At 35.7% G+C, this 18,663-nt stretch overlaps 1 protein-coding gene across 3 annotated transcripts in view; it reads left to right on the forward strand.

The window, feature by feature from the left end:
• The window catches only part of USP47 (ubiquitin specific peptidase 47), a 120,696-nt gene extending 105,316 nt beyond the window's left edge, over window positions 1-15,380 (forward strand). For 2 of the 3 annotated variants that reach the window (XM_065882696.1, XM_065882697.1), the window contains 9 exons: window positions 1,236-2,013; window positions 6,961-7,136; window positions 7,498-7,578; window positions 8,895-9,010; window positions 9,371-9,489; window positions 11,861-11,991; window positions 13,715-13,762; window positions 13,853-13,983; window positions 14,809-15,380. In XM_065882696.1, coding sequence (XP_065738768.1) covers window positions 1,236-2,013; window positions 6,961-7,136; window positions 7,498-7,578; window positions 8,895-9,010; window positions 9,371-9,489; window positions 11,861-11,991; window positions 13,715-13,762; window positions 13,853-13,983; window positions 14,809-14,983 — 1,755 coding nt within the window. In that variant the 3' untranslated portion in view covers window positions 14,984-15,380. The remainder of the gene's footprint in view (window positions 1-1,235; window positions 2,014-6,960; window positions 7,137-7,497; window positions 7,579-8,894; window positions 9,011-9,370; window positions 9,490-11,860; window positions 11,992-13,714; window positions 13,763-13,852; window positions 13,984-14,808) is intronic. The other variant, XM_065882698.1, reaches the window with a different exon arrangement.
• Window positions 15,381-18,663: the final 3,283 nt, after the last annotated feature.

Consider the following 18,663-nt stretch of genomic DNA (forward strand, 5'->3'; position numbering starts at 1 on the left):
TCTTTGTTTTATCTCTTGATATCATTATGTGTTCCATCATTTATCATTTTTCCTGTGTTTTTATTCCTAATGCCTTTGGTTTACTCTGGATAAATTGTATCAAATTTTCCTCATTTGCTGTCTTTTTTATTTATCACCATTTCCAGTCTCATTCATCTTAGGGCAGTTTGGTCTTTTATCATATTTAGCCTCTTTGTTTTTTTTTTTTTTTCAGTTTTGTTTTATTAATTCTGATGTGTAATTTTAATTCACCCCTAGTTTCTTCCAGTACTTCTGTGTGGTGTTTGTGTGTAACATTAAAATCGCCAATCCACCCTAATACTGTTTTAGGGTAAGGAGTGGGAGGGATCTAACTTTATTTTTTTCTTTAAATGGTTAGCTGATAGTCCTGATTTATAGCATTTATTGAATAATAATCTTTTTATGCAAAATTCAAAATACTACTCATAATTGCCTGGTTTATGTATATGCATTTCATTTTTTTAATTTATTGTGGAAAATTTCAAACATATGCAGAAGTGCATGAATAGTGTTATGTACGTATCACCCAGCTTCTATAATTATCAAGTCTTGTTCATGTATATTTAACTAACTACTTCCCCCAGATTACTTGAAAAACATTCCCAGCATCATATCATTTCATCTACAAGCAATATGAATTTATATTTCTAAAAGATGAGAATTCTTTTTAAAAACATAACCACAATTACATTATTATACCTAAAAAACTAATAGAAATGCCTTAATATCAACCAATACCTAGTCAATATTCAAATTTCCCTGATTATCTTTAAAAAAATTTTTTTCAGTAAGATTTATTTGTTCAAATCAGGATCTAAATAAAGTCCATAAGATCTCTCAAGTTTATTTTAATCTAAAGATTTCCTTACATGTTTGTTTCCTTGCAGTTAATTTGCTCTAGAATCAAGTCATTTGTCCATTAAATTTTTTATATAACCTGGATTTTGGTGTTGCATTCCCAAGATTTTTTCATACATTTTCCGATAAACAAGATATTTGTTTAGCAGTTTTATGGCTAATTACAAAGACATATGAACATAATATTTATTTTATTTAGTCTCCAAAAACAATGGGCGTGTCCTTTAGAAACATTATCATCTCAACTTTTATAATTTATTGTGCACTGTCTTATATTGATGCGATATTATTCTTATAATGAATGAGAATGTCACCAAAATTAATGATGTAATATAACTCTTTGACTTACTGTTCAGGTGTTCGTTGAAAGTTCTGAGACTTTGGATTACCAGATGGCCTTTACAGACTCTCATTTATGGAAACTCCTGGATCGGCATGCAAATACAATCAGATTATTTGTTTTGTTACCTGAACAATCTCCAGGATCTTATTCCAAAAGGACAGCATACCAGAAAGCTGGGGGTGACTCTGGTAATGTGGATGATGACTGTGAAAGAGTCAAAGGACCTGCAGGGGGTCTAAAGTCTGTGGAAGCTATTCTAGAAGAAAGCACTGAAAAACTCAAAAGCTTGTCACTGCAACAGCAGCAGGAGGGAGATAATGGGGACAGCAGCAAAAGTACTGAGACAAGTGACTTTGAAAACATTGAATCACCTCTCAATGAGAGGGACTCTTCAGCCTCAGTGGATAATAGAGAACTTGAACAGCATATTCAGACTTCCGATCCTGAAAATTTTCAGTCTGAAGAACGATCAGATTCAGATGTGAATAATGACAGGAGTACAAGTTCAGTGGACAGTGACATTCTTAGCTCAAGTCATAGCAGTGATACTTTGTGCAATGCAGATAATGCTCAAATCCCTTTGGCTAATGGACTTGACTCTCACAGCATCACGAGTAGTAGAAGAACTAAAGCGAATGAAGGGAAGAAGGAGACATGGGATACAGCAGAAGAAGACTCCGGAACGGACAGTGAATATGATGAGAGTGGCAAGAGTAGGGGAGAAATACAGTACATGTATTTCCAAGCAGAACCCTATGCTGCAGATGAAAGTTCTGGGGAAGGACATAAATGTATGTACTTAGAAAGAAAAAGGCTCCTTGAAACAGCCTTAATTTTTTTTATCAGTTTATTTAAATTTTTAGTTAAGAATCAGATAAGAGATGCTTTGTCCTAAGATTACCTGTAGATTCCTGGGTTATAAGATTATCCTCTCTCTCCTTTGCTTTCAGTTTTGATGTAGTTATAGTAAACGGTGTCCTTAGACCTGTGCATTATGCCTGTGATGGTAATGATGTCACAACTTTTGTGAGATGATTTTAAAAAAAAAGGAAAGAAGGAAAAGAATTAAAAAAATTTTTTAAAGGAAAGAAGTATAACAGTACTAAGTAAAAAAAAAAAAAGAATTAGTTTAAATAGTAAATAATATACCAAAAAAAGGCCAGACACTTTAGAAAATTTTATATTCAGTGCCTAGAAAAATTTTTAATTTGTGCATTCCTTCCCTTTCCTCCATCACCTAATCCAAAGTGCACCCTTCCTACACCCCGTAAAAAGTCAGAGAAAGGAAAGGGCCTTCTTTAGGTTTTTTTTAAGTTTCTTTGAAGGAAGCTTCAGGCAAGATATAAACTAGAAATTCTGAATTATATAATCTCAGAAGTATGGAAGAGATCTGTCAGTTTGGGCATTTGGACAAACAACAAAAACGTATCAACATTGGTGAGATTTAAAATAATAAAAGAATACATAAAATATCAGACTAAAACCAGCCAGAGAATTAGCAGGACAAGCAGGTTCAAGATACAAAATCTTTCTTCAAGTGTAAAAGGGAAATAGCTGAAAACCTAAATACTTTGCATTAGTCTGAAAGGCAAATATTAATATTACCCCTTATATTTTTATATTTTAGTTTTCAAAACACTTTATTCTCACTTGAAGCTTTTCTGAAATTAATAAAGCAAATAATGATATCCTCATTTGACTGATAAGAAAACTGAAACTCATAGAGGGTGAATGACTTTCCCAAAAATACATACATATCTAGTAAATAGTGGAACCATTACTAGAGGTTAAGGCTTCTAACTGAATGCATTTGCTCCTATTACTTTTGGAAGAGAGTCCCACTCTTCATCAATCCATTTATACACCCACACAATTATTATTTCCTGAATACATGCCAGGTGCCAGGCCATATGTATTTGTCAGAAGTAAGGATGACTAAGATGCAGCCTTATGCTTCATCTTGTGGAGAGAAGGTGCACAAACAACCACTGTATTAGTTAAATGCTATGATACTTGTAGTCTCAAAATTAGATCTTTTAAAAGGAAGTGGCGGGGCTTCCTTGGTGGCGCAATGGTTGAGAGTCCGCCTGCCGATGCGCGTCCGGAGCCTGTGCTCCGCAACGGGAGAGGCCACAACAGTGAGAGGCCCGTGTACCACAAAAAAAAAAAAAGGAAGTGGCAGAAATCATGAAATCAGTAGTAAAAATACATAAATTTGTGTTTTTAATTAATTAGGTCCAAATAACAATGTAATTATTTGACATCCATACCTATATCTTGCAGAAACTCAAGTGCGAAAATGTGGATTAGTGAGTTAAAATGGAGATAGAGAAGCTCTATTATAGTAATGCTTCATTTAAATTTCTATGGAGTTTTTTTCTTATAACTCTTATTAACATGTTATCTCATTTAGTTCTCAACAGCGGTGTGAAATTGATATTGTTAGACACTTTTCACTGATGAAGAAACTGGCTCAAACAAGTTAAATAATTTGCCTGAGGTCACACAGTTAGTTAGTCACACTGCTGGGATCAGATTCAGGTATTCTGGTTGTATGCCTAGTACTCATACCTCCACCTCCTCACTGCTACCACTGTTACTTACTTACCTCACGTCATAGTACAGGAAAAATAGCTAGTACCTACTCGGCTTTCTTACCATCCTCAACCCTTCAAGGGCATTGCAGAAATTAAAAGTAGCTTCTCTTTGGAAAAAGGTTAGAAATTTCTTTCAAGGCGTTTGTTTTTGAAAGATGTGCTGAAAATTAGACTGCATGAGAGTTTCAGCGGTAGGAAGGATTCAGTGGAAATATTTAGAATCATAGTCTAAAGGGTCCCATTTCCATCTTAGAATGCTTAATGAAATCTTTGCAAAGGAGATTGCTGGCCATTTTAACCTTTTTAGAAATCCATTGTGGGCTAATTTACTAGCATTCATTGAAATAGTATTCAAGATTTTGTATCTTGAACCTGCTTGTCCTGCTAATTCTCTGGCTGGTTTTAGTCTTATATTTTATTTATTCTTTTATTATTTTAAATCTCACCAATGTTGATATGTTTTTGTTGTTGTTTGTCCAAATGCCCAAACTGACAGATCTCTTCCATCCTTCTGAGATTATGTAATTCAGAATTTCTAGTTTATATCTTGCCTGAAGCTTACTTCAAAGAAACTTAAAAAAAAAAAACGTGATGAAGAGAAACCATTTTCTACAAATTATTTAGGCTTTCAGAAGCCATACAGAAAGTTTGTTTGGAAAGAAAAAGTGAAAACCCTGGAAAATGCCTTTTCATGTTTAAAAATCTGGCTTAGGGGAAAGGGAGTGGGGATGATAGCCAGCAGCCTAGTGTTTAAGGAGTCTCTAGTAAGATTGCTTCGTCACAGTTCTGCAAGGATCTGAAAGTAGGTGCCTGGGAAACATAGATGATACGTAATAATACAAGTTCTTCAGAGTGATGAAATGGCAAGGTAGAATAGGTAAACAAAGAATTTGATATCTGAAGAGTGGTATACCATGCACCGTCTAGACAACTCATTTAGATAATTACCAAACAGCACTTAAAATGATAGTCTTTAAGTGATTCATTATAATCCAGGAATTGTTTCAGGGAATATAGAACCTGTCTTTGAAAATACTGTCCCAGTGTGACCTAGTTGTAGTCTTCAAGCACTGGGGTATAAACAGGAAGGCCAAAGTAATAAAAATGGTAGTGTATTTGCACTGAAATTTCTTTGTACAATTTTGGCTACCACCTCTTTCAAGAAATACATAAAAGAAAAGAAAGAAAAAAGAAAAGCCTTTGAGGCTATTTTGAGGTTGCACTGTGAAGAGACTGAACTTTTCTGTATGAAGGGGTAGATAGGAAAAATGATATGATGGTATTCTGTAAAACTACAAAATAATTACAGCTCATCAGTTAAGCTAACAGTTTGTCAGTGCTATGATAAGCATTTTACATGTATTGACCCAAAAACACATTATGAGATATAAATACTGTTATCTTCATTTAATAATAGAGGTAATTGAAGTACAGAGAACTTAGGTCAAAGTCACAAATCTAATTTGTGAGGAGGAACCAGAACTTCATTCCAGCCAGGCCATGTAACTCTAGAACACTTGGTCCTAATCACCATATTGGACTATATCAATAACCAACAAACATTCATGTCTTCCTATGATACAACATTACTAGGAGTTATGAGAGAAACCAAAATGACAGTGATAGCTTTTATTTGAGTAATGCCTTAGAATTTACTATATTTGTCGAACAACAATCAATGAGACTGGCATAATAATCCTCTGAGAAAACGGAGGCTCAGAATGATTGGATGACCTACCTACAGCCATTTATCAGACTGAAGTGGCAAAACTGAAATCCAGCCATAGGCTTCTCATTTCTAATCAAGAAATTTTTTCATTACACCCTTCTCTCAAGAAATTTAGTCCCTCTCTGGATAATAGAGTTTTGTTTGCCAAAAGCTAGATTTTAACATTTAGGAGCATTCCTTAAAGCTTAGAAACCGACATTTTAAACAAATTAAAAGAAATGCTGCCTCAAAAGATATATACAGTAAATAAAGTTCATCACCTTATCTATGTTTTCTGCTAATTCATACTTGTCACATTTTCTCTAGTGAACCAGTATTTTATAACCAGGAAAATAGTAACTAGACATTATTTGAAAAATCCATTTAGAAAAATTCATCAGCCTGAGTTGGGATGACCTGAGAATGGAAATCAGGAGTGTTTTAGGGTTTTATCCTTAACCTTTCATGTAAATTTCACAGAAAACTGAGGTCTGCCCTAGAGAGAGCCTTAGGGCTGCAAAGAGACCATGGGCCTGAGGCTGCATGGCAGTTCTTGCATTCTGTATTGCTTTGTTACAAGAGAAAGATAAATGAGTGAAGTTTTTGCTCTTTACTAGAATATGAAGACTAGAGTAAATAGAAATATATTCCAGAAGTATCCTCATGAGTGGCTTATAAAATAAAGGACAAAAGATTAAAATAATAAGCATTAGAAAAAAAGCCCATCAAAGATAATACTATTATAATGCCAGCAGAGCTTAAACTGAAGCTTGGAGGAGGTGGGAGTTTCTGACCCATTTAGATATTATTTCTGTTACAGTCCAACCAACCACATGATAAAACAGACATCTTCATATGCTAGTCTTGACATTTTTCTCTAGTAGAAATCCCAGAACTAGATTTACTGACAATTTTTGAGGCGATTTATATATATATATATGAAACTATTCTATAAACATATTACCTCGTTGAATTTACAGTGAGATACTGTGAGGTAGGTACTGTTAATAGCTCCATTTTTCAAATCTCAAAATGCAGGTACAGAGGCTGGTGGCTTGCTCTGTGTCTCACAGCTAGTAAGAAAGCAGAAGAGGTAGGGGTGGGACCCAGCCAGAGCCCACACTACTGCTGTGTAGATCTAGAAATGTATGTATTTGAAGAGAGTTCCTATAAGTTTGGTTTTTAATTCAGCAGCCAAAATAAATAAGCACTTAAATATCTCAGAACATTTAAAGCTGTCAGATTATCCTTAGCATATGCTCAGTGCCCACATTTTTGTCCATTCAATGTAGTATATTAGCTAAAAGTCAAATAACTGAAAAGGTACTTTTTCCTGCTTACAGTATAATAAAAAGTATATGATCTGCTTTATTTATACTCTAAGAGGTTTCTTTTACATTTTTTTTCTGTTTTTTGTGTATGTGTGTGCTTAGGGTTGATGGTGCATGTTGATAAAAGAATTACTCTGGCTGCTTTCAAACAACATTTAGAGCCCTTTGTTGGAGTTTTGTCCTCTCACTTCAAGGTCTTTCGCGTGTACGCCAGCAATCAAGAGTTTGAGAGCGTCCGGCTGAATGAGACACTTTCATCATTTTCAGATGACAATAAGGTTGATTAAAATAATTCTGAATAATTAGAGTCTGTTTTAAATGATAGATTTGAGAACATCTTGCACTACTTCCAAGTAAGGTGAAATGGATACCCTAAAAGGATAATTTGTCCCTGAGGTTTAGTGGTTATTTGGCTTTTTTGTTGTTGTTTTCTCCATTCATCTAACAAACATTTGTTAAATGTTAACTGTGTGCCAGTTAGTATTCTAGGCACTGGGGAATCGGAGGTAAAAGATATACCTGTTTTCAAACAGCCCAGAATCTAGAGAATTGGGAGAAAAATACTAAACAGTTGAGATGAAAATGGGTAGTTTATTCTGCTGAGACCATACATCTAAAAAAACTGTTTTTAATTTGTAGATTACAATTAGACTGGGGAGAGCACTTAAAAAAGGAGAATACAGAGTTAAAGTGTACCAGCTTCTAGTCAATGAACAAGAGGTAAGTAATATACTTACAAACAATGTAAGGTAACTTTTGATAGTTATTAAAAACATACAGTGCACAGATTTGATTACTAGACATTTCTTTTTATCTCTCTAAAGAAGGGGATGGCAGACTTTTTTTAGGAAATATTTCAGTTGTACAGGCCATACTGCCTCTGTTGCAACTAAGTTCTGCCAGTGTAGTACAGAAGCAGACACAGACAGTACATAAGCCAATGGGGGTGGCTATGTTCCAATAAAATTTCACTTACAAAAACAGGCACCAGATGAATGTGGCCCTCAGGCCATTTTTGTCATCCCCCTGGTCTAAAGTATTGCTACACATGCTGGAAGGACAAACATTTTCTGCTTTTAAAAGGGGGTTTGTTTGTGCTTCTGGGAATGATTGTAAAATGCTACAGAAGGATGGTAGTTGACGACTTTTTGTGTTCAGAGAATCATTTTTAGTATTTAACTAGCATTATATATAGTGTCTCTTTGTGCTCTAAGTGCCTACAAATATTAACCCTTTTAATCCTCATCAATTAACTCTATTATAAAAGTACTGTTATTCTCATTTTATAGATTAAGAAACCGAGGCACAGAGAAGTAACTTGCCCAAGGTCATATAACTTGTAAATGGTGGATTAAGGATCTAAACCAGCTATGTTTTTCAAGGAGTAATAAAATATCTTAGTTCCTGTGATATATAAGATTGTGGTGAATACCCAGAAGAATAAGGCAAAGACACTATTTTTAAGACATTTATAACATCTCAGTGAAGACCTAGACAAATGTGAAAAACAGCAAATAAGGGGATAATGTTTTCATAAAATGCCTTCATTTGTTCAACAAATATTTTATTAGGCATCAGTCATATCTCTTATATGTGATCCATTACACTCATTTTGACTTACATCTTACTTCTGAATTTGGGGTTTGTGAATACTGTATCTCTTTTGAGACAGTCAGTGAATGTATTTGGAGAATTAGTATTCATTTCTCTCATTTTACTCTATAAAGGTGATTCTTTTTACTTTCAAAATTATGGTCATTGTATTACAAGAAGAGAAATATGAATGTATTATCATATTTAATCTCCACAATGACTCTGGCTCCGGTTTAAAGATGAGAAAACTGAGGCACAGAAATGTTAAGTAAGCTTGCTCAAGATAGCAGAGCTTTAGTAAGTAGTGGAGCCAAGATTTAAACCTAGGAAGATAAGCTCCTAAACCCAGTCCAGTAATTGTCACACTATAAAGTGCAAATAAAATGTTGATCCTTATTTTAATGTGTAATTCAGGGTCTAATTGTTTATGTTTATATTCCTAGCCGTGCAAGTTTCTGCTAGATGCTGTGTTTGCTAAAGGAATGACTGTACGGCAATCAAAAGAGGAGTTAATTCCTCAGCTCAGGGAGCAATGTGGTTTAGAGCTCAGTATTGACAGGTAAAGTAAAATTACAGTGTCATCAGCAATTTGAAGAAAGACAGTGTGGTCAATTGATATGGATTGGTATAATTTTCTAAAACTAGAAGAATTTTAAATTCCTGTACCATTCAGAATTTTAGTACTGCGGATTAATAGAACTAAGCAAAAGTATTAGCATTTGTTTGAACTTGCTCTGTAGGATACTAAATTTGATGTCTTGAGAGCTTTTCATTATATTTTCCCAAAATTTTAATGAATAACCATTTGACTTTTGTGTTTGAACATAGTTCATTTTTCTTTGTGTCAGATTCATGTCATTTTTTTTCAAGTTAAGAATTTCAAAGTATAATAGTTTAAAATGTCTTACCACATTTGTAGGTTTCGTCTAAGGAAAAAAACATGGAAGAATCCTGGCACTGTCTTTTTGGATTATCATATTTATGAAGAAGATATTAATATTTCCAGCAACTGGGAGGTTTTCCTTGAAGTTCTTGATGGTATTATCAATATTTTTGTGGAGAAATATCAGGAATTCTCTAGAAATAATCGAAGTTATCATTTTTTCAAATAATGAGTTTCTTCTGTCTCTTCTATGGGCACCATTTGCCTTTTAAATATTTCTTCTTTTCTCTAATTTTAAGAATATGAATTCTTCCTTTCAGGGAAGTTGCAATTTCAAAGTTGTATTTTTAGTACCTTTTACAGAAAGTAAAAGTTTCTTAGCCATGTTTGTTATTTAGTCTCTTTTTCAATGTTTGAATTCAATTGAAAATTGAATTCAATTTCAATGTTTGAATTCTGATTAAGTGACAAGTTAAGTGGGGAGACAAGGAATAACCAGGACGCCATCTACCATGGCGTCCACAAGTCACAAGTGGAATTGTGACTTGTTTTGAGGCTGTGGTATTAATGATTTTTCAGAGATTTTGAGAACAGTGATAATATTAGTTTTCTAGGCTGGTACAAAGTACTACAAACTGGGTGGCTTAAACAACAGAAATTTATTTTCTCACAGTTTCAGAGGCTAGAAGTCTGAGATCAAGGTGTTGTCAGGGTTGGTTCCTTCTGTGGGCTGTGAGGGAGAATTTGCTCCATGCCTCTCTCCTAGCTTCTGGTGGTTTGTTGACAGTCTTTGGTATTCCTTGGCTTATAGATGCATCCTCCTGATCTCTGCCTTCATCTTCACATCATGTTCTCTGTGTGGGCTTTCCTATCTGTGTCCTGATTTCCCATATTATAAGGACCCTAGTCATATTGGATTAGTACCCACTTTAATGACCTCATTTTAACTTGATTACCATTGTAATGACCCTATTTCCAAATAAGATCACATTCTGAGGTACTGAAGTTCAGGACTTCAACATGTCTTTTGGTGGGGGACATATTTCAACCCATAACGGTGTAACAGTGACCTAGAAGAGCAGTTCTGTTTGTCACACCTCCTGGTTTTAATTATCAACATTGGTACATTTTAATCTAATGTTTTTTGGAAGAGTTAGTGGGGGAAAAGTTGGCTTTTGGGAGATATCAAGGGAAACAACTAGTTCTATATTCTTTTGTGACTTTGCTGTTGCTTAGAAAGTTTTTGATTTTCCTTTTCTTTTTCCATAGAAATTAAAATATCATAAGTTCTGGATATTTTTATGTAAGATTATGATAGCTTTCAGAGGGTTCAATAATACTAACACCTCACCTATTTCAGGTCTAATTTGGTTTAAATTTCAATGTTTGAATTCTGATTAAGTGACAAGTTAAGTGGGGAGACAAGGAATAACCAGAACGCCATCTACCATGATTTGTAAGCAAGTGCTCCAGATTGTAATTCCTTCTCTGAGTATCTGGGGCCTGAGAGAGTAATCACTGTTTCTGGGTAGGCCAAGAAGAGATGAAGGACATAGACGTCACCCTTGTTAGGACGGAGTATATATTAGCAGAGATGGATTAGCCAGAACATGTCTCTGGATAGTAGGTCCTTACATCAGTATCATTTCAGTATATATTTTAGCATCGAAATACTTGAGTAAGATATGTCATGTGATTAAATCTAAGAAACATTTATTGACCTGTAATTTACCAGACATTGCTGACCCTTGGTGCTATAAAAATGAATAAATTAGACCAGTGATTGCCCCCCAGATGCACAGTGTATGGGAGAGCCAGAACTACAAACCTGTAATTCCAAAATGATAGGCGTTAAGGACCAAATCAGTACAGTTGGCTCTTGTGTACCTCAAAGAGAAAGATGACAGCTGAGCTGGGTTTTGAAGAATCAGTAAGTTTGGGAGTAAATGAAAAGAGGATTAATAGCTTGAGTGAAAAAAGAAGATAAACTTAAAGCTATTTGATTATGATTTTAGATTGTGGGGTAGAAGCCAACAGAGGAACAAAGATCATAGATGCAAAGAAGAGAGTAATTGGTCAAGCAGTGTCCAGCAGGAGGCACGAGGGAGTGGAATTAGGAGTACTGGTGGAAGGAGAGCTTGCAGGGGTTAGCGATTATCTTCTGAGACTTGGGGGAAGAGAATAAATATTTTATTCTCAAAACATCCTTGGGATAATCGGTTTCTTTTATGCCCACTTTTTCTTTTTTATATTTATTTATTTATTTGGCTGCGCCGGGTCCTAGTTGCAGCGTGCAGGATCTTTAGTTGTGGCATGTGGGATCTAGTTCCCTGACTAGGGATTGAACCTGGGCCCCCTTCTTTGGGAGCACGGAGTCTCAACCACTGGACCACCAGGGAGGTCCCCATGCCCACTTTTTAAGAATAACACTTGAAGTAAATCTTTTTGTTTAGTCAGGCAGTACAAGAAAAGGCAAATTGTGAATCATTAGAGTAAATAGAATGATGGCCTAATCTTGCATATTAGGGGCAGAGAAGATGAAATCCATGTCACAACTTGCAGTTTTGTCAAGACGGTGGAGGCCTTCAGAGATGAAGTTGGATCCCTTCCAGGAGGTTGTGTTGGAAAGCAGTAGTGTTGATGAGTTGCGAGACAAGGTAAGTTCATTTTAAAGAAAATGAACTAACATACATTTTTCTCTGTGGTGCATAAGAGACACCCTAGCAAGTGAGTGCCAGACACTGATGCAGCAACCTCTCTTTCTTTGTCTCTGTCACACATTGTGCCTCACTACTCTTGTTTCTTAGGGCTGCTGATGCTTTGAAAAATTACCTTGGCTTCTGGCCATCCAGAAGTGAACCACCACTTTCTGTTACTTGGACCAACTTTGCCTTAAGTAGTTAGGATTAGTTAGAGGCACTAGAGTAAATTGCTGTATATGCTTAAAACCCAAATGAGGTAGAATCGAGTGGAGAACCCAGATGAAGATGTCTTCTGCATTTTTCATTTTAAAGGTGGGAATTCTAAGGATCTCTAGAGAAAGGATGAATTATTCATAAGTGGTACTAGGACGGTTGGCAGTTTGGGGAAAAATTTATTTCCATATTTCACACCAAACACAAAAATAAATTCTAAATAAGTTAAATTTATATTTTAAAATATAATAAAATGATAAATGTTCTAGGTGAAAATATTGAGAATATTTTTATAATCCCAGAGAGGGAAAAATATTTGTAAGTATAATACCAAAAGCCAAAAAAGAAAAGCTGGACAACATAAAAGTTTAAATCTTCTGCACAGTACCCCCCAACTGCCAAAAAAATATTTTTAAAGCAACCCATAAAACTAAAAATCAATGGAAAAATATTAGAAACATATGTGAAACATGATGTCCAAATTTAAAAGGAGCTACAAATTAATAATCTGGACAATCTAATTGTAAAATAAGCAAAGAACATGAATAGGCAATTCATAGAAGAAATACAAGTTAAAATAATAACAGCACTTTTTACCTCTTAAATTGGTGAAGATTTAGAATATAAAAAAATACCTAGAGTCATCATGGTTTGGGGAAAATGCAATATCATACACCTTTGATAAGTGGTTAAATTTTTTTCAGGGTTCAGCTTGGCATTGTTTATCAACATTTCAGATGTGCAGTTCTACATCTAAGAAATATTTGCAGAAATATGCAAAGAGATATTTATGGAGATACATATTATAGCATTGTAACTGGGAAAACCTAAAAACACGCTCAGTGTCCATCAATAGGAAATACAATGGTATATTTTTCAACTATTGAAGAGAATGAGGTTACTCGGTATCCTATTCTTCTTTTTTTTTTTTTTTTTTTTTTTGCGGTACGCGGGCCTCTCACTGTTGTGGCCTCTCCCGTTGCGGAGCACAGGCTCCGGACGCGCAGGCTCAGCGGCCATGGCTCACGGGTCCAGCCGCTCCGCGGCATGTGGGATCTTCCCGGACCAGGGCACGAACCCGTGTCCCCTGCATCGGCAGGCGGACTCTCAACCACTGCGCCACCAGGGAAGCCCGGTATCCTATTCTTATATAGAGACTATATAAAGTTATTATATAGATATATAAAACTGTTTATGAAATGTATTTATAAATGTGTGTATGTAGTTTATATATGCATAGGAAAGGTCTGAAAGGAATATACTAAATTGATATTTCTGAGACATGGTGTTTGCAGGTAGACAGAGGAGAGAATTCCACTTCCTGCTTTTCAAAAAACTTTTATCAAACATGTTACTTCTTTGAACAAAAAATCAAGCTATGTCTGTGCTTATGAGGTTAAAGGAAAATAACTTCTCAGCAAATTTACTTTTTAGATGAACTCATGTAAAATGTTTCCTTTTACAGCTTTGTGAAATCAGTGGAATTCCTTTAGAAGATATTGAATTTGCCAAGGTAAGGCCCTGAGAATGTTTAAATCTGGGTACTAGGGCTCAATAAACATGGCTAATGGTGTCATTTATTCATTCATTCTTTTCTCCGTAGGGTAGAGGAACTTTTCCCTGTGATATTTCTGTCCTTGATATTCATCAGGATTTGGACTGGAATCCTAAAGTTTCTACCCTGAATGTCTGGCCTCTTTATATCTGTGATGATGGTGCAGTCATATTTTATAGGTAACATTCACAATGTTTTGATTATTTCTAGTGATACCACATTTTTGTTGTGCATCTTGTTTTTCATAAATAGCTTTACAATTGTTATGATATAGAGCAGCCCTGACCAGTGCAAGCCATTTATTACATTCTGAAATTTCTAGTAGCCACATTTTAAAAAGTAGAACGGTGAAACTATTTTAATAAAGTATTTCTAACCCAGTACATCCAAAATATTATCATTACAACATGTAAACAATATAAAAATCATTTACAAGATATTTTACATTATTTTTCGTATAGTAAGTCTCCGAAATATTGTGTATTTATTATACTTGCCTCCCATGTCAGTTTGGAGCAGACATATCTCAACAGGCACACATGGCTAGTGGCTACCAGATCAGACATTACAGATACAGAGGGAAAAGAATAGTCATTGGAGGCTGGCAGATATGTGTTCAGATTTAGCGTTGTTATTTACCTAGGTCCTCATCTGTAAAATGGCCACAGTGATTTCAACCTTGCAGGATTTTAGGAGAATTAGGAACTATTGCATTTAAAAAAACTGGCCTAGTGCCTGTTATAAATAGATGTTCAATAAATGATAGCCATTATTATACTAATAGTAACATGGAAATTATTCTTTGCCATTTTTCGAAGTGACTGCCATGTTAATATAATAAACACATTAGAAATCTAGGATATCTTAATATATGAGGTTATTTAACTTCAGTGGTGATGATCAGATTTCATTTTCTCACTGAGGAGCTTTAGAGCATTTAAGCATAAATTAAAGGAGACAGATGGCTCTACTGGTCTAATATGTCATTAATATTTTAAACGTAGGGATAAAACAGAAGAATTAATGGAGTTGACAGATGAGCAAAGAAATGAACTGATGAAAAAAGAAAGCAGTCGACTCCAGAAGACGGGACATCGTGTAACGTACTCACCTCGGAAAGAAAAAGCACTAAAAATATATCTGGATGGAGCACCAAATAAAGATCTGACTCAAGACTGACTCTGCTAGTGTAGCATTTTCCCTGGGGGATTTTGGTTTTAATTAGACGGTTCACTGCTACTGTGTAGTGTGCCATTATAGCCGGACGTGGTTAGGGGTAACCCAGTGATACCAGCACTGATTGGACTGCCCTTCACCAATCAGAAGCTCAGTGCCCAATGGGCCACTGTTTTGACTTGGAATCATGTTGTGCACTATAGTCAAATGTACTGTAAAGTGAAAAGGGATGTGCAAAAAAATAAAAACAAAAAGCAAAACCTGCTACTAGAAAAGGGGAAAGGGGAATGAGTAAACTTCTTTTCTTGCAGACAGATGTGCACATAGCCGCTAGTCAAACCAGCCTCAAACAGGATGCTCATAGCTTAATAATAAAAGCTGTGCAAAGGCCATGAATGAATGAATTTCTGTTTATTTCACTGATACACACATTACCTCATTGACAATTCGGAAGTAAATGCAACGTGTGTTGACTCTTGGAAAGCAGCAAAAATAGGAGCAGAAGAAAGAAATTCTTAGAACCAGCCGTAACCCAGTAAAGAAAGAATCGTGAAGTGTTTTTATTTTGTTTTCTTTTTTTCGAAGTATTAAGAACATTATTCTAGATCATCAAAACGTTTCCTTAGACCACTCCCAGCAGGTGGCAGCTCAGAATTGCTGCAATACTGTAATTATAACTGATTGTACGTTAAGTTATGGATGTAGAGAATTCATTTCACTCATTCATTCAGCATGTAAATAAAATTGATCCTATTGAGTTATCATAATTGCAGTTCAGCTATTTCCCATGGTTATTCATTTCACATATCATTCATGATGTACATTTGTGTACATTGAGAAGTATAGCAGTTTATGTAAATGTCACCCTCAGTGGGGTTCCTCAGTGCTGGGTCCCATACGATTGTATTTGCCCTTGTTAATGAGGTTTTTCTGTTCAGCGGCTTCGATTTTTTCCTTTTTTACATTTATTTTTGAAGATTTAACTCCAAGTTTGAATCTTCTAAAACCCTTTTAAGTCCCACTTTAATTTTGGGGGTTGATACATAGTTACATGTAGTTTAACTTTGGGGAAACAACATCGTTTTGAATAAACTTGCTAGTAAGTCAGGTCATGACACAGGCTAATGCAGTCAACATGATTTCATTGCAAAGTCTATTCGAATCGGCAAGTTTTTGCTCTGCTAAATGCGACTATTCAATGAACATAATTCTACGTAAATTTTGAAAATGCCATCTAATTTATAAAAAAATCAATAAAAAGGTTTTGGTAAAACTTTTTCATGCCAGATGCTGTTTACAACAATGAACATGCCAATAAAACATTTGTTCATTCTGTTGTGTTATTTTGGTCATTAAACTTTTGTGGATGAAGAATCCGGGTTCAGAAGAGATTTGTTTTCTTTAAATACCACATTTTGTAATGTATATTGAATAATTATCTCATCTCTGGTAACGTATGTTTACAGTAAAGTTCTCATAGGAGAGATGAAAAGATGTTAATATTTAACTTTGGACGATCCTGTCGATACTTCAGAGTCGAAATTTTACCCTTTTTTTCCTTTTAAGAAAAAATTAGAAAATAGTGTTAGCAATGTTGGTTGCAGTTTGAATATAATGATTGAGAGTTCCATAATATCTTAAAAGTCCCTACGAGAGGAAAAAAAATCTTTTCTAAGACATTTTTCTCACTAATTTTTATTCCATATAAACTCTGTAGCATTCTGCTAAATTTGATGGCGGTAGTGTTCTGGGTTTGCATTAGTGGAATTGGTGGTGTTCTCAGAGGAAAACTTGAAGCATTTGTGATGAGTTGTTTTTTCAGATCATTTCGATTTTCTGATGTAACATGAGAGCTCTTTGGTTCTGATGCAGGCCAGCTTCCTTGGGATATAGGGGTCAGTAAATGTGCTTTCTGCTTTCAAGGACTGACTGTGGAGCAGAGGAGGCAGATTTGTAAGTAAAATGGGTTTGGGGCCGTGTTTGGTTTGGTTTAGTGTCCCTATAAGAGGAAATGGTAGAATCTTCATACCTGCTCCTCATTCTGTGCCTTTTGCCCTTTTTATTGTTTGTTTCATGTTTGCTGTTTCTAATTGCAGGCGTATTACAAATACCAAGGGTAAAGAAAATATATATTTCATTATGGAAAAGAAAAAGTTAAAGCTTCTTGCTCTTCAGTGCCTGATAGAGAACACAATGTTGCACTTGAATAATTTCAGTAAAGGGGGCGGTGATTTCAAAGTGGATTTGTGACAGTGGGAACAGTAATTTGCGGGAAAGAGATTAATGTGTCAACCTCGCCCAGACTCAGAGAAACAAGTGAGCACCTGTAAGCCAAAGGGCACATTAACTGTGTGTTCCCAGGCCCAGGGCAGTGGAACCTGGTGATCACTCATCTGCTGAATCTTCTGAGTCTGAGGCAGGCCACATGCAATAAAGAGTGACCCTGTTCCCCATGGGTCATGCCAAGGTTTTGAAGAGTTTTTACTGTGGGGAAGATGAGTTTGTGTCAGCCAGGGACGCCCTGTGAGAACCAAGCACCTACATATCTAAGGCAGGTACTGAAGGTCAGGGGTCCATTCTGGCGTAGAAGCCAGAGCTCTGGTTTCAGGACTCTGCCTTGTTTATTTAGCTGGTCTGTGCAGTGTTTATTTAGCTGGTCTGAACAGAGGTTTGCTAGATGAACGTCTGCTTCTCAAACGAAGTGTAAGTAAGTGATAGTAGCCATGACAAGATAAAAAGAGTGAGGGAAGGAGCCCTATACTACACAGTGTTTGGTAATCTCTTTTGTAATGGAATGGAAAGTACTTTAAAACTCTTGAGAAAACAGAAAGTACTTTAAAATTCTGAGGAAACGGGGGTGAACTATGCCACAGCTAGAAAACAATCAAGTAGGCAGGCTACACTGTTAGGAATGATATCTAGGCGGAGGGAGGAGACAGCTATAAACTTCCAACGTGGTCTGAGCTAGCGTGCACAGCATCAGAGCACTGCAGTGTTATTACTAAATCTGGAAGTGACCTGTGAATGTATGGAATACAATAAAATCTTTTATTCTGATTCATTCGCTAGTATTTCCTTTTCAATTGGCTGTTTTCCTTCTGAATTTTGTCCCTTTGTTCAGCATCAAGACTCTAACCAGCTCTTGCACTTGTGACTTGCAAATTGTAGTCTAGAGTATATGGAATAGAAGATAATCTGAATTAGCAAGTTTTTTGTTTGCTAAATAAAAGTATTCCATCTAAACAATTCTGTGTAATTTTTGCAAAACGAATCAATATTTTGGTCACTAGCAGTCAAAAGCCTTCTAGGGCCACAAATCCTTAAATCCAGTGCAAAATTGTGTGTATGTGTAGTTTTCTAGGGGTCTAGTAAATGCTTTTTTAATCAGGTTTGCAAAGGAATTCATGGTCCACATGAAGCTTGTAGCCACGTAGGCTTGGTGTACATGAAGCTGGTGTACAGAAGACGCTCCTTCAATGTCGTTCGTATGGGGAAAGGGGTACTACGATCATTTGGTTAGATACAGTGTTAATTTTCAAAACATGGCTTTCAGAAACAATGCTTGACAAAATCAAGAGTGCGTTAAATCATGTGTGTCTGTTTAGAAAAGAATGCGACAATCACTAGGGGCCAAGCTAGGAGGGCAAAAAAGTGTTAGGGAGGGATGTGCTCCCCCTTCCCCG

This window comes from Phocoena phocoena, chromosome 8, assembly GCF_963924675.1.
Source record: "Phocoena phocoena chromosome 8, mPhoPho1.1, whole genome shotgun sequence".
NCBI classification, from domain to species: domain Eukaryota; kingdom Metazoa; phylum Chordata; class Mammalia; order Artiodactyla; family Phocoenidae; genus Phocoena; species Phocoena phocoena.